Raw genomic sequence first — 16,026 nt, 5'->3', positions numbered from 1 at the left:
TAAATATAATAAATATCTATTTGCTTTTATCAGTTGGTCATCAAAAGGCAGATGAAACACAACGAAGTACTTGAAACGTTTATTAGAAAAATATATTTTAGCAGAATACAAATACATATTTATACAACTTTACCTGTCAATTACTATAATTATACGGTTATATATGTTGATAAAGAATTAGAGAAACAAGGGCACAACATAAACGTAGCATATGATTTAAAATAAATTCACAATTTGCATTCGCTTTAATATACATATACGCATATGTCTAATTTCATATTTGAAAAAAAACAAGAAAAAAAACAAAAAAAAAAAACAAACTAAAGTAATATAAGTAACGACACAAAAAGCAGCTTTTCTTTTATGTCACATCTTGCATAATTATATTGTTTTTTTTTTTTTGCAATAAAAAACTTCAAGTTGCATACAATCACGTTTGGATTCTATTTGTTTGATATGTTGCAAATTATACGAATTAATTATAAAAGTAACAATTTATAAAGTTATTTGTTTTTAGAATTGTGCATTTTTTCAAAATTAACACAAAGCATTATTTAAAAAATAAACTTTACTCTAAGGAATAGCATTATAAATTGCTTCGTTTGATTATCACCACGTATCAAATATTATATCAATACGCAATTGTGTGTCAAACAAGTAAAATTTTAGTTTGATATTTGTTAAAGAACAGTTACATGAACAATGTATATTAAAGTAATAGTTTAATAGAAAAATATTATCTGAAAATAAAAAAATGATAAAAAGTTAATTAATCATGTATTATTTGAAATGTGAATATTAATGGTCATATCGCGTTACAAGTGAATAATTAGAATTAATGTAAAGCATAATACAATTATCGATCAATTAATCTTTGGTGTACCTATTGGGCGTGCACCAACTTGCAGCAAATTTGGAAGATTGCAAACAAACGTATAAGAAACGTGGCATATTTGTGTCGCTTGTAAAACAGAAAAGAAACGTAAATAAATTGTCGTACGACCTATTCGACGTGCATACGACTACTATACATGTAAAAATAATAGGAAAATGGCAAATAAAAATTTGATCTTTTGAAAAAAGTATATATAAATTCAGAATATTATTCTGTAAATTTATATGCATGTAGATAATGCATATGTGCATATAAATTTGCAATATGTATGTTATATAAAATTATACCGTTTATGTAGGAATGTTATTTTCTACGGAGATGGTAAGTACCTCGTTATTCTCGTTTGTGCTGTCGAGAGCTGACTGTACATAGGGATTCACGACAGCGCCTACAATTTCTTCCGAATGGGATGTCTTTGGTGTCATAGAATCGTTCTCTTCCAGATTAGGCAGCTTGCTTTCGGAGACCTGTTTATCAAGTCCATCTTTGTTTTCCAGTCGTTTTTCGGAATAACTACACGGCTCAATTGGATCAGTCTTAATTGCAGACGAATCCGCTGTGCAAATTGATTCTGAGGAAAAATCGTTGCTCACATCTGTGCTTTTGAATTGAGTTTCCAAATCATTATTTGTAGTTTCAGAAATGATTTGGTCCGTAGTTAAGTTTTGCTCTTGAATCTGTTCGAGATTTAACTGTTCTTCCGACAAACGTAATGCCATTTGTAAAGTTTCACATTCCGGTGCATTTTTATTTGCATCGGATTCTTCCGGTTCCTTGGTACGTATTTCTCGCTTCTCTTCTTTTACATCGTGAGACTGTGATTCAGTCGTTACAGATAAAATATCGTTTGATTCTAAATTTTTAATATCTGTTTTTATATTATCTGAAATTTGTGTATCTGAAGATTTATGTATGTCTATAGATTGAATTTGAGAAAGTAGTTGTTCCTGCGGCTTATTTTCTTCGTTTTGAACAACATTCTGTTGTATTTCGTGTGCGCTTAAGGAATTTTTATCGACTATTTGCGATTCTAATTTATCAGTGGCATCTGTTATCAAACTTTGAATTATTTCGTCAACACTAAGTTCTGTTGCAGCGGATGGAGGTGCTTTGAAACATGCGAAGGAAGTACTTGCAGAAGCATTTGAAACGATACTCTCATTCGTTTCAGCTACACTGTTATTTTCTTCTAATTTTGAAGTACATTCTGCTATAATTTCAGCTACAATTTCAGAAGCACCGTCCAAGTTTTTGATTTTGTTACAACTCACAATTGATTGATCCTGATTCAGATCCTTGCTAGATTCGCATGTTTCATCTATGTCAGATTTTTCGTTACAATCCGTTTTATCAATTTCAAGCTTCTCCAGTTGACTAACATAGTCTGGATTATTTTGTTGAATTGATTTATTTAAATTTGATGTTTCTTCATTTATTTGTTGAGTATTATCTTCGAGAATATTATTTTCGCATTCATATAAAAGATCAATAACGTTTGTACCATTTAGATTCAATCGAACGTGCATTGGATCGTTTTCGTCAAGAATTTCAAATTGAAACATTGTAGCTCCTTCAGCAGCGAGTTCCTTAAACTTATTGCAAGCTCGTTCACTCCATGTACGATTGTTTGATTTCTCTAGCGTACATCGTTTCGACAAAGTAGGAATGTTTACGATATCCTCCGGTAGCCTTCTTAGTTCTTCTGTAATTGCAGAATTACCGAAATCCATGTACAAGACTTCGATACCCTCTTGACAACGTGCTATTATTTTTGCCCTATACCAGCATTGATCTTCGGGATATCGAGCAGCACAAACCATGCCTACGTCGAGGTTGTTCAACGCGAGAAAACTCTCCGCATCCTGTAGGCGATCCGTCATTACCTCTAGTTCGCTTATACTACTTTCAGCTTGAATCCAAAACTCACTCGGACTGTTAATATAGCTGACCATCACATTCGGCGAATTTTCCTCACCAAGCGGCGGTAATCGCTCTTCGATAATCGGTGAACTTTGCTCGCATAAGCTACCAAGAATATCAACGACATTCTGGCCGTCTAATGTCAGTTTAACCAACGATGTCTCTTGTTCTTTCAAAACGTCTAGGTGGAAAATTGTTGCACCGTCCGCAGCCAATTTGACGAATTCTTCGTGAGCTTGTTCCGACCATTTCTCAACTTGCGCTGGCAACTCTAAGCAACATTTACGAGACAAAGGCGGTATATTTGCCAGATCTTCCGGAATAGCACGAATCTCGATGGATACTGCAGAGTTTCCATAGTCGATGTATATAACTTGTGTGCCGTTTTCGTCGTGAGAGATAACGCGGGCTCTGTACCATTGATCGTCCTCAGGAAATTTGGCGACGCATAGTAGATCTTCTTTTATATTATCGATTTTTGGGAACATATCGGCGACCATAAATCTGTCAGCCATTACTTCTAAATCGGCAACGGATTTCTCTTCTTGAACCCAAAACTCGCTCGGCGAGTTAACGTGACATACAAAAGCCGAATGAGGATCTAATTCAAGATCGACTATTTCATCCACAGGCTCTTGTTCGGTATTAATTTTAATAGCATGTTTCTCTTCGACTAACATCTCACTGACGCTTTTGTCGTCTATAAACAGTTCTACGCGTTTAGGTACGGTATCTGCTACTAAAAGAGCCTGCAGACTCTCCGTTGACATTATTAAAGTTTTTAATCTTTCACAAGTCGACTCGCTCCAATCCTCTGTGTCTACGGGAATAATATCAAGACGACATTTTGATGCAAAGGCTCCTAGATTCTTCCAGGCGTCCGGCATCTGTCGAATGCTGTTTGCATTATTAATAATATCAGTATTGCCATAGTCTATAAATCGGACAGTCGTAATATCCTTGTCTGCGTCTAATACTTCTGCGCGGTACCAAAGATCATCAAACGAATAAATGGCAACGCATAAAGTACCTTCTTCCGGTACACCGTCTATCGCCATAAAATTAGAAACCTCTAATTGAAGTTGGTCTTGTTTTTCATTGAGAATTGAAATCTTGTCCGTACGTTGCAACCAGAATTGACTTGGGGAATCCACATGAGATACGCATACGTCAAACCTGTCAGATGTTGGTACTTGAGTTATCTGTGCTGCTGATTCAGATGCAGTTTGTTCTACCGTCACTAGATTCAATGAACGGAATCTGTCGCTGAGTTTTTCTTCATCTTCAATTAGATCAACGATCCATTTATTATGCACATTGTAAAATACAGCCACGAGATCTTTATTCATTAAATGAGTTTGTAATATGTTTTTCTGTTCAGATTCAGGGCCAATAAGAGATACGGATAACGATGCATTTATGGCCAATTGATGAGGTTCATAAAATTGTGGTTCCAAAATCATTATTGAATCTAAAGCAACTTCCTCAGTGTTGCCATAGTCGATGTAATTTACGTAAGCCGCTGTTTCGGTGAGACTAACGATTTTTCCTCTGTACCACTGCTCGTCGTCTGAATATTTTGCCGCGCATAACATATGTACTTCTGGTTCAAGTTTTTGTCCCAAGTTGGTGTAATATTCTTGAAGACTTTCCGACAATTTAGTCTCAATCTCTACATCCGCAAACCGTTGCAACCAAATATTAGTAGAACAATCTGCATATGATACAGAGACCTTATGAGTTGAACTTAAAATAGGCATCGGGCACACGGGTGATATTTTTTCTTCGTTTAGTATCCCGTTGCCAAGTAGATCGTATAATTTTACAATAAGTCTACAAACAAAAAATATTAATTTTAAAAAATGTTAATATAAATTGAAAACTTTGTAACTGCAGGGTAAAACTTACCTGCTATTATTGACTTCTTCCACATAAACTAACACTTCTTTGGTTTCAAATTCCTTCAATTGTTTATCTGTGTCGGACGACGCCGACACATTTTTTAGAGAACATTCTAAAGCTTGATTCTGCATGACTGCAAGCTCTCCAGGTAGAGCTAAAGCCTGGATTATTAGATTGTATTAATAATGTAAATTAATAAATACGATATTTATAAATTTTTTATTTATTCATAATTATTTTCAATCAGCTTTAACTTATATTGCGATATGATGTATGGCATTAACTTGCATCGTAAAATTATTTAAATTATGAAACTTTTATAAATATTTATATCTAAATAAACTCACGTCATTCAAGATTTCACCGAATGTCCCTGTATCAATGAATTTTATGTCAAACCCGTATGTGGACTGTGGACAGTTAATCACCACAGCTCGTTTCCACGTTCCATTCGTATTGACTAAACAACCCGCGCCAAGACACAACTCGCGGGTTGATAATCGAGGCATCACCTGGCATTATCGTAACTTCTCCTCATCAGTAAAATTCGCTTGAGTTCATGCGATTTATCGTTAAATTTAATGAAAAGGATTGAATGATAAGCTAATTCAATGTTAAAATATTATTTTTGAAAATTCGCAAGTATGATAAAACATTCATAAAAATATTATGTTACAACCGACATTTAATTATTTAGCTGTTAATACCATACATCGTGCAATGATATTCGATACATTTTATTTTATGGAAACAAAATTAAATATTATAGTTTCGAAAAATATGGTTTGATTCATTCATAAATGTTTGATTGGATATCATAAATTTTGTTATGCAACTGATGAAATTTATGATGTTAGTCATATATATAAATAAATTAAATATTAAATCTTTAAATTAAGGAAAATTTTGTTTTCCACTATCGCAATATATTAATTACACTTAAGAGCCTTAAGAGAATTAAAGAATTAGAGAAGTAATTTCCAAGCAATATATACAACAATACGATTCACATCTGAAATGCATTTGTATTAAATATTACCTTTGCATTTTTATCTGCCATATATTGATCGACAATGCTTTCGCATTTCGAGGCAGATGGAAGTTGCACATAAAAGTGAGCTGCATTTTCTACACTGGAAATTCTCATTCTGAGAGTCTGGCCATTTAAAAGACTTATGTCCACTCTTTCAACATCATTGAGCTCTTTTACTTTTGTATCATGTTCTGTAGTTAAAATGAAAAGAAGCATTATATGATCTCTTAACATAAAACTGTTTTTATTAAAGAAGTCTTTAAATATCGGAATATAATTAAATTTAAAATTTATTTAAAACTAATTCTTACCGTTTGTTTGAATTAACGTTTCTGTAGTGAAAACCGCAAGATTTTGTTGTACTAACATAGTACTCACATCTTGTCCATTACGGTTTAATGAAATTATATATTGGTCGTTAGCAAAATTATGAAATATGCATTCATATTTATCAGCATTGAAGCAATTATCAAGCGCATTATTATCTACTTCGGACCAATTTGACTTATTATCACTAGGTACGATATTTTTCAAAGAACACTGCACCGCTAATTTAGGTAATTGCGTGAATTTTTCTTCAACAGGGTAGATATTACGTTGATTTACGACCGCGCAATTTCCAAAATCTACGTACTGAACTACGTACGCATCTTTTCGTGTTTCAATACTCATGACTTCCGCTCGATAAAGAGCTTTGTCTTCAGAAAATATAGCTACGACTGCTGAACCAACCTAAACAAAAGTAAGTTTTATTTTTATCAAATTAATTATAGCATTGTTCATCATAATGTACATTAAATTAGTTTTTAAATAAAAATAATAAAGTAGAAAAGATAAAAAAAAATAATAATTACTTGTGGTTTATATGTCACAGGTTTTCTATCAGCATATGTTTTTTGAATTTCACTCATCATTGTTTTAAATTTTGTTTCTTCTGATAATAGTTGACAATACAATTTATTGGGGTTTATAAACCATGTCACAACTACATCCTGCTTCGTTTCGGGCTCATGTAAAGTTGTTTGCCATTTAAAATCAGGAGGAGTGTAATCTAGAGCTGGTTTATTTTCTGCCATAGTTTTCAATGATTTTTTATTTGCTGCGCCTTGTTTCGCTTTGATTAAATCTGAGATTCCGCAAAATTCTTCATTTATATAATTAGTATTCGGTACATCATCAACAACTTCACATAATAATACCTCATACATTCCATTTTTTTCAGAGACAAATTCTACTTGTAAAGGTTTTTCTTCGGCTTTCTCCAAGAAAATCGCGTATTTTTCATCGTCCGTATTTGTTAGTCCAAATAGTTTGCAATGTACCGCCTGCATTGGCAGTTTCAAAAATTCTTCCGAAATAACTTTGATTTTCATTAAATCAACTGACTCTGTGTTACCATAATCAACAAATTCCACAGTTGCACTGTTCTCTTCTACAGATTTGATCACTGCTCTGTACCATTTAAGATCTTCTGAATACTGAGTGATACAGTATGTACCATTTTGTATCTCGGAAATTTGCATTGGTTCTCCACCATTCTCGTAAACTGCAGCAATACTTTCCATAAGAGAATCTAATTCCAAACAATCAGGATTTAACTGAATAAAAAAGTCCAATGGATTGTTGATAAATACAACTTCGCAATTCTTTATAGAACCAAGAACAATATCAATTTTCATTAATAAAAGTTTAGATTTTATGCCACCAGAAATATTTTGTGTATTCCATGATTTACATTCAATTGTCTAAAAATTTTATAAAACATTAAAGAATACATTACACACATTAATATTTCATAATTATAGTTGTTTTTTCTTACCTGACTCTGCAGAATATTATTTGTATCATCGTCTTTATTCCTGTATTTATTATTAAAATCACCTACATTAAAAAAAAAAAATTAACAAAATTACATTTACATATTATATGCATCAAGTAATATATATTTTTAAATCATTGTTATCAAATATTATTTTTATTAATTATATTAAATACCATTAAATTTCTCGTTTTTATAATTAGTTCTGTGAGCCGTAGCTGGTTTTCTGTCACTCCAAGTCGTAGTTTGCTGTCTGCCTGGCGTTCTACTATCGCGGTTTCCCCCTTGACTATCATTAAAACTATTACGTTTAAAACTACTTTTTCCCCATCTATCATTACCTTTAGATGAAGTATCTGAATCTTTGTCACTATTTGCTTTGTCAAATGAACTATTACGATTGTATCTTTTTTCATTGCCAGTAAATTTATTTCCACCATCGCGAAAGTTTCCTCTGTTACTTCTGTTAAATGTATTTCCATCACCTTCGTCGTTATACGATTTATCTCTATCAAATCTATTGTTTGTTACTTTGTCGTTCATAAATCGATCATTTTGGGAACCAATAGATTCACGATGAGAATAAGCACCAGCTCTGTCACGTCTATCATATTGTTTCTCCTGTGACCATTCACCTTTTCGAGTATTTACTTTACTGTCTTGGAAAAACTTGGTATTTTGATTACGATTCCAAGTGTTAGGGTTATTTTTTTTACCATATTTATCTTTATCCTCACTACAAAACAAATAGTTATATTAGAATAATTTTTTACAAATTTTACACGACTAGTAAAATATATATATAATTTATTACCTTTGAAATTCATTTGTTTTAGAATGTTGAACGTCATCTTGTGAACTTGAAGAATTTTCGGTCTTATCGCAATACAAATTGTTTAATAATTGAGGATGGACACTTCTCATTGTTTCAAATTCGAATAAATCGACTAATAAACCATCAGATTGTGAAGCAACTACTTTCATATAAAATCGTTTTTCGAGCGTCAATTTTTCAAAATGATTGGAAACTTCTTGATCTAGCGAAAGCACATCATAGCCATTTAATGCACATCTTATAGCTTGTGCAGGCAATTTCACGACTAAATCATTATGAATAGTGCGAAGTGCTACTACAGGTAATACTTCCTCGTTTCCATAATCAACATAAACTACTTTGACTTTATCTCCAACAATTCCAAGAATTTCTGCACGGTACCTAAAAAAAAAAAAAAAAAAAAAAGATTATAATTATTGAACCAAAAGAATAACGATAACAGAGAACAATGCTATTTCAAAACTTACCATTGTGAATCATACAAAGCTGCACAAGGTAATCCTGATTTTAGTTGTGTTATATTTAAAGAAGATGCAGTTTTAGCGTACTGTGTTAGGGCAACCATTATCGATTCAAGAGATTTTATTCCATTATCAAGTTGCACAAAAAATTTTTTACACGATTCTACATAAGAAACATATACAACTGTCTGAATATCTTTTGATAATCGTTGTAATTGTGGATAGGAATATATAATCGGCATCGTTGTGGTTGGTGCCGGAAATGCTTTTTTCAATATGTCCTTTACATTAATACCATTGTCATACAAATCACCATATTGAATCAATGGTGGTCCTTCTGGTGGACAAACGTGTAGAACAAGTAATCTTCTGTATACTAAGTTTTTAAAATATGTTTTCATTTCATCTGTAATATTCAGTTCTTTTAAACCGCTTAACGTGAATCGAATGGAAAGCACCTTAGGATTAATATATTCAGGTGGTAATTGAAAAATGTCTGTATATGGCAAAACTTCTGTATGGCCAAAATCAACGTAATACAGTTTGCACTTGTGTTCCATCACGGACATTACAACCGTCCGGCATAATACACTGTGTCCTGCTGGGTCCTTGAAACGACCCAAGCAAACTGACCCTGGCAACGGTGGTTCTTGTAATGGTTGCTTTGGATGATTATTTATTTCACGCATAAGATGAGATAGCATAGGCTTTGCGCTTTCAACTTGTACGGAAAATTTTTGTGGACCATCTTCTACAAATGATATCAATACTTCGTGACTCGAGCCTACATCTAATACTCGTGATTTAAACATAAGCGCTTCTTGAACAAGTGGTGGTGGTGGTGGTGGTGGTGCTGGTGGGTGCTGCATTATTGGTTGTGCAATACATTTTTGATTCATGTTAGGAGAAAAAGTTTTGTGATATAGTCCTTGCATATTAGCATTATGATTTACATTTAAGTTTGGCATTATTGGCATTGCTGTAAAGTTATTTACATTGCCCTTATTTCTCTGCTGATATGACACTTGCTGAAGCATTTGAAGTTGCATTGTATGCTTTGGCCTAAATAATAAAAAGCATTAAGTAAAATTATTTAAATAATGGTATAATAAAAAAAAAATTAAAAAATATATGCCATTAAATTTTAATAAAACATGTTATACCTAAACATATCTTGTACAGTGGCTGGTAGAGCCATATGATCCCTCACCAGCAGCTCACTGAGATCTTCATTGTTGTAGCACAGTTTAATCATGCAGTGATTATTTACCATTTCAATAAATGCTCTATACTCATTGTAACATAAGATCTTCCTAATTCCTTCAATCGTTCTATTGTCCCAAACACCATTTATAGGCAATACATTCATTAATATAAACTCAGATGCCATTGCTGGATAAGTTTGAAGTGGTTCTGTCCCAGGTATGGTGTTTAACAAATGAATTTCGTTTGGTGGCAAAATCTCTACATTGCCATAGTCAATAAATTGTACTACAATCATACCATCGGAACGTATATTGAGTACCTTTGCTCTATAGTAGCCCTCTGTTTGAAATCTGGCACAGCATAATGTGCCAACTATCAATCTATTAGCCTTAGAGGGACAGCCATATCCTTGCTTGAACTGCTCTATAAGAGGATATATGTAATGCTCTACAGTTGTAGCAGCTTGTTTATCTGTCTGGCCCCATATTTTCAGATAAATGTCGTCGGGTTCCACATGAGTGACAAAAATGACGAGCTCAGAGGACAACTGCTGGGTCATGTTGAATTGACTCTGGTACCGTTTATTTTAAATCGAATTTTCTCTTGCGCATTCCACTCAATTCTATCGAGTTCCGTTTTAACACCTCTGCAACACAAGACGATTAGTCTACAAGAACCGTATCTCGTATCCGTTAACGGATGAAAGTAGGAGGGGAGGGGAGAAAAATATCTTGATATTCGAGATACCGCGTGCGTTAGGTTACGTGTTATGCCAATTATGAATTCGGGAATGTAGATGGAAGAAGGCACGGCAGCTTGGATTATCCCCACCTCGGTTAGAGCTGATATTTTCTTTTTTTTTTTTTTTTACCGGCAACTTGATATTATCTCGTCGTTTCCCGCTATTACGAACCACATTCTACTCTCGACACATTTTTTTTTTTTTTTAATATTTTATTTTACATCTTCGAAATAATTAGAAATAATTTTTCGGCAAGTTTTATTTCATTGCCTCACCTTCTCCCACTCGTTATTGTCGAAACAATCAATCGTGCCTTGCCCTTGTTGTCGACCCTTTATCGTACCAAATAGAACGACGAATTTTCTATACGATGCTCGTTTCAACGCAAACACGTAATATTCGGCGATGTAAAAGAAATCCACCAGTAAATGGAATGTGAAATATTACCTGACTCGATGTATCTCTGCACGCGGCTTTATCGCCTACTTGATTATCAACGATGCAACCCTGTGCCTTGCCGTACCTCAAGTAAGCTACACTTCGAAAAACGCATCACTTTTAACGCTTATCCTTTGTTTAATGTGGACATTAGGTTTGATTTTTGCAACTGAATTGACTACACTACTTTGAAGTTTATCTTTCCTTTCCCAATACGGAGAGAGAGAGACAACCACTGAACTATTGGAAATAGTGCAACCAGTTCAGTTGAAAAAAGCAGACCTATTTCAACTCCCACCGAAAACGCGCAAAGTTCGAATAAGATCAGTTATTTTTAAGGTTGTTACGCAAACATCTTTTATCTAATAAAATAAATAATCTTATAGGGATTTCTTTGACTTTGTCTTTTACTTGAAAAATTAGTCACAAAATTGATGAGAAAAATTAATATTTAAATTTTTATTTACATTAAAAGGGAAGATATAATTATATTTTTAAACATCGAAGAGATTACAGATTTAATTCAAAACAAACGATTATTGATTAGCCAGTATTTCACCCGGTTTTCTTAATAAATGCACGATTTTTTTTTTTTCGCTATATTCTCTTCCTTACGAGCCCTTCTAGGGCATGAACACATTTTTATTAGTAACTTTAATATACAATTTTAGAATAGCTATGTATTTACCTTATTTCATACGACTAATTGTTGCCACAGTAGCTTTATATTACTGCTATGCGACACAGTAATTCTCAAAGTTAGACTTTTAAGTACATTATTCATTAACAATTATTTTGTAAATCATAAATATTTTTGCATTTTGCAAATTTTCGATATCTTCAATGATAATATAGTCTACTCTTTTTTTTATCGTGATTACATTACATTAAACCATTTTTTAAAGCAGAGAAAGAAGAATACTTATTGAATAAAGATAGACACTTAACTCGAGACTTAATTGCATATCAATTTTTGTATGGTATAGTTGAGCAATGTAGTTTGCTAGATCAATAAAATTTATCCTATATTAATGTACTGTTAGCAAAAATGTAATGTGTATTTGTATAGAATACTATCTTATTGAGCTGCATAATACGAAGAATCTAGAAAAGAATTGGAGATTCGAAAATAAAATTATCACGATCTTTGATAAATACATATTCAATATTTGTAGCTATGAAAGAGTAGGATGATCTAAAATTGACGTGTCTTCCGTGTCCTCTTCGAATTCGTTATCGCTGTTTAAGGAGAGGTGCTCTCTTAAAACTAGAGAACGCATCTGTTCTAAAACCTGATGCAAGGAATCCGACCTTTGATCTATTCTGTCGTTCAAAGGTGTAGCGTCACCACTCGCGGTTCCACCTGCAGGTGTCTGTGGTGTATTACTAGGCGGTATAGGGGTATTTGTGCCATCTCCCGTACCTGTAAATAAGATGTTTATTATATTTGGCCAAAGATATCTATCCGTAACTGGTTTTATTACTTTGTTTATTGCAACTTACCCATGCTATCACTTGCAGGACTAGCTGGCCGCTCAGCGCCCCTTATTTCTCTCACAATTTCTTCGTCTTGCACATTAAGTCGTAATCCAGCAACTCCTTTTCTTGGCACATTATACAGATCTCTTTTGATTCTTCTTCGTCTGGAAGGATCGTTTCTACGTAATTGAAGCATTGAACCAAAATCGGCAATGTAAAGGAATCCTGCGATCAGCAACTCACAAGTCCTTTTGCCTTGTTTGTATGCCGTTTCTAACTCGATACTCGTACGCTGATCATATTGCCACCAACCTGCAAAAATTGACTTAAAAGCGATTTCTTCAATATTACAATGAACATAACAGATCATGCAAGTCAGTCATTTGCAAGAAAATTAAAGAACACATTGTCAAAAACTAAGATTGGAAAAGTAAAAAAAGAAAGATTTTTTTTAGTAGAATACAGCATATACTTTATTGAAAAAAAAAAAAAAATTTTTACGTTAAGTAACTTAATCATATAACATTATAAAAATAAATTCTTCGCTTTCAATTGTTAAACATTTCAATCTTTTAACATAACATTCTTTAAATTAGCAAATATACATAACTCTTGCGCACACATTTTATTTATATATCCTATATTGGCTTTACTTATGCAATGCAATGTTATAATGCAGTATATGTAGAGTCTTTGTACAATGCTGTATGAAACCATGGTATAAATGTAGGTCAGTATATTGTTAAATACGGGCATAGAATTGAATATTCAATCTTAAGAAACAAATAATCCATCTTTTGAGTTGTTTTATCGTACACCCGAAACACCCTTGCACGGAGCATCTTTTCTATCACGTTTGATATTACGTTTATAACGTGAATTGTACTTTCTATATTGACATTTGTTTTCAAAGTCGATTACATAAAGCATGCCACAGATCAAAAGTTCGCATTGCGCGTCCCCTAGTCTGTAAATTGTCTCCAGATCATTGCTTGTCCTTGGATCATATTTCCACCAACCTAAGAAGGGGTAGGATATCAAATTTTGTGTGCCCATGTATAAATGCTTTAAAAAAAATTGCAAGCTTAGAAAATTTACAGATGCAACATGAAATAAGATATCTGTAAAATCTTTCCATCAAAAGACAATAATTATAGATTCAAAGTGCTGACAAAAACATAATTAGCAATTAAATTGATATTTTACCATTTCTGCCTTCGTAAAACCATTGATATTCTTCTTCATGATGCTCTGACTCCTTCTCGGGATCCTCCACTTCTACTAACTGAGGTCTCTCAAGAAAATCTGGTGGAATTTCTTGGCGACACATAGGACATCGTTTGCTCTGATTAGCAACACCTTTTACACATAGGTAACAGTATATGTGGCTGCATGGTAATCGAGCTGGATGAATGCAAGGCTGTAGACATACTGCACATTCTGGTACAACAGTGGGGCCTAATAAAGTAACAGTAATTTATATCTAGTAAAAGAAGTTGTTATAGCTCTATAAACTATTGAAATTAGCATGAGCTATAAAAAAATATTAAAAATTCCATGTAATAATTAATTAAAATATAAAAATGTAAATTTTTTTTATACAGGGTGCTCAAAATTAAATGTCAAATTTTACGATTTGACATATTATTTCGAACACCTTGTATAAACGCTTATAATATTTTTACGTGTTGTATAAATTTCTATTATGTTTGGGAGTCTATTATATAATATATTATAAAGTACAATAGTTTCCCATTATCTGATATGCGTGATGATTCACGCTAAGAACAAAGCAGCCGAAGGCGAACGCGTACCTTCTTTCTCCTCGGAATCCTTGTCCTTTTCCTTGATGCCGCCTCCGGATTTCTCCGGCACATTAAGTCTCGCTTGCGCCATCGCGTGTCCATACAGATCTAGTCAGAGCCTCATCGATGCTGTTTCGATTCTTGTGTCTAGTTAGTAAACACCAACATGCGTCTTGTCAATACTCGCAACGATCGGCCATCTTGCTTGTTTATAACATATCCCGGGGTTCTCAAACGTTACTTCATCATCACCGTCACGAAGCTGTCACCGATTGCAATTCTCTCGGTGGTCGCGGGGGCCGCGAGTGTCGCGACAGACGCGGTTGGTGGCAGTTGGCGATTACGAAAATCGTGAACGGTCGCATCACGGTACGTATAATATTAGATATATATTTATATATGTAATAATATTACTTATTTTTTTCAGGCGGAAATAAATAGCCGAGATGCGATTTCGCGCGTAGTTCCACCGACGATTCAAAAATCGGAAACTCGCGCAACACAAGTTTTCAACACTTGTCTTTCGCCTGTGGCTTACTTTTCGTGTTGCAGACTGCGGAGATCGTGGCCGTGAGTCCAAGCACTCAACTTTACAGGTAACTTATTTTCCTATGTAATTTTTATCTCCTGCTTCATTTCCTCCCTCGGCCGCCGTGGACGGGGGACGGAGGGAGGAGAGGAACGCGTTTCCCTTTAGTCCTCGACGACACATCTACGCGCGCGTTTTATGTAAGATTCGGTGCACCCCACGGCAAGATTACGTACGCTAGCCGCCGTCGCCGCAGCTATCACCATATCTGTCTTTAAGTGTACCCTGACAATGAGAGAAGGCAGATCTGGCATTTGCCGCGGCGACGGCGGTTAGCGTATGATATTGTATCGCGATTCGCGAAGCGTCGGCCGTTGAAAACCACCGAGAACTGAGAGAGAGAGAATAGTCCCATTACTTCTTCCTCCGTCTTCTCGATTACCACCCTGGGCTAGGTCCAGCCCAGCAAATGCCACATTTACCTACCTCTCAATGTATAATCAATTACAATTTTGGTCTTAGGTCAACCGCGATACGAGGCTGGAAGGAAAAGTGATAGCAGGCCCGCAGAGACGGAAAAATGTACGCGACGACGATAGACAAGGTGTGTTTGAAAAGGTAGGACTTGAAAATAATTGAGTTTTCCTTAGATTGGTTTATTATTAGATAAATGCGCCTTATTGTGGCGCAGAGCATGACTTTTTTCTTCCGCGACGACAATGCGAGACTAACACAAATTTAATTGATAATTCTGGGAGGATACAAAATTAATAGGCACTTTTATATTTCCGTGATTCTTTGAGAATGGAGACACTTTTATGAGTTCTCTTTACAACAATAGACATAAGAAATTATTATCCTATGGACTTAAACATATTTTTTTTTACAAGCACCCAGGTGAGATTGTATGGAACGATATATTTGAGCATAACAGCTTTCTATCAGCTGCAAAGAGACCGTAT

At 34.2% G+C, this 16,026-nt stretch overlaps 2 protein-coding genes and 1 long non-coding RNA gene across 3 annotated transcripts; 1 reads left to right on the top strand and 2 right to left on the bottom strand.

The window, feature by feature from the left end:
- Positions 1-67: 67 nt before the first annotated feature.
- Positions 68-11,429, bottom strand: LOC139105570 (protein tudor). Its single transcript, XM_070661756.1, has 12 exons — positions 11,261-11,429; positions 10,029-10,717; positions 8,872-9,927; positions 8,384-8,785; positions 7,746-8,305; positions 7,570-7,631; positions 6,605-7,495; positions 6,062-6,482; positions 5,757-5,941; positions 5,065-5,229; positions 4,724-4,878; positions 68-4,648 (listed from the first exon to the last, which is right to left on the bottom strand). Exons 2-12 carry the CDS (start codon positions 10,628-10,630, stop codon positions 1,186-1,188), a joined length of 7,962 nt encoding a protein of 2,653 aa, XP_070517857.1. The 5' UTR covers positions 10,631-10,717; positions 11,261-11,429; the 3' UTR covers positions 68-1,185.
- A 253-nt stretch (positions 11,430-11,682) lies between these two features.
- Positions 11,683-14,776, bottom strand: Rnf146 (Ring finger protein 146). The gene is made up of 4 exons (XM_070661285.1): positions 14,545-14,776; positions 13,937-14,188; positions 12,755-13,042; positions 11,683-12,674 (listed from the first exon to the last, which is right to left on the bottom strand). The coding sequence occupies exons 1-4, from the start codon at positions 14,624-14,626 to the stop codon at positions 12,427-12,429; spliced, it is 870 nt and encodes a 289-aa protein (XP_070517386.1). The 5' UTR covers positions 14,627-14,776; the 3' UTR covers positions 11,683-12,426.
- Positions 14,777-14,799: 23 nt separating this feature from the next.
- Positions 14,800-15,676, top strand: LOC139105287 (uncharacterized). Its single transcript, XR_011546156.1, has 3 exons — positions 14,800-14,904; positions 14,963-15,131; positions 15,587-15,676. It is a non-coding gene; the product is annotated as an uncharacterized lncRNA (long non-coding RNA).
- Positions 15,677-16,026: the final 350 nt, after the last annotated feature.

The sequence above is a fragment of the Cardiocondyla obscurior genome, linkage group LG09, assembly GCF_019399895.1.
Source record: "Cardiocondyla obscurior isolate alpha-2009 linkage group LG09, Cobs3.1, whole genome shotgun sequence".
NCBI lineage: Eukaryota > Metazoa > Arthropoda > Insecta > Hymenoptera > Formicidae > Cardiocondyla > Cardiocondyla obscurior.
This window is presented reverse-complemented; position numbering and strand designations above follow the sequence as displayed.

What these genes read in the sequence shown, in the direction of transcription:
- Rnf146 (XM_070661285.1), bottom strand. Translation starts at nt 14,626, where the DNA reads ATGGCGCAAGCGAGACTTAATGTGCCGGAGAAATCCGGAGGCGGCATC. An exon ending in GTTTTACGAAGGCAGAAATG is followed by an intron (nt 13,043 to 13,936) that starts GTAAAATATCAA and finishes CAATTTTTGCAG; the next exon opens with GTTGGTGGCAATATGATCAG. An exon ending in TCCTGCAAGTGATAGCATGG is followed by an intron (nt 12,675 to 12,754) that starts GTAAGTTGCAAT and finishes TCTTATTTACAG; the next exon opens with GTACGGGAGATGGCACAAAT.
- LOC139105570 (XM_070661756.1), bottom strand. Translation starts at nt 10,630, where the DNA reads ATGACCCAGCAGTTGTCCTCTGAGCTCGTCATTTTTGTCACTCATGTG. An exon ending in AAAACAAATGAATTTCAAAG is followed by an intron (nt 8,306 to 8,383) that starts GTAATAAATTAT and finishes TTTGTTTTGTAG; the next exon opens with TGAGGATAAAGATAAATATG. An exon ending in TGGCAGATAAAAATGCAAAG is followed by an intron (nt 5,230 to 5,756) that starts GTAATATTTAAT and finishes CGATAATGCCAG; the next exon opens with GTGATGCCTCGATTATCAAC.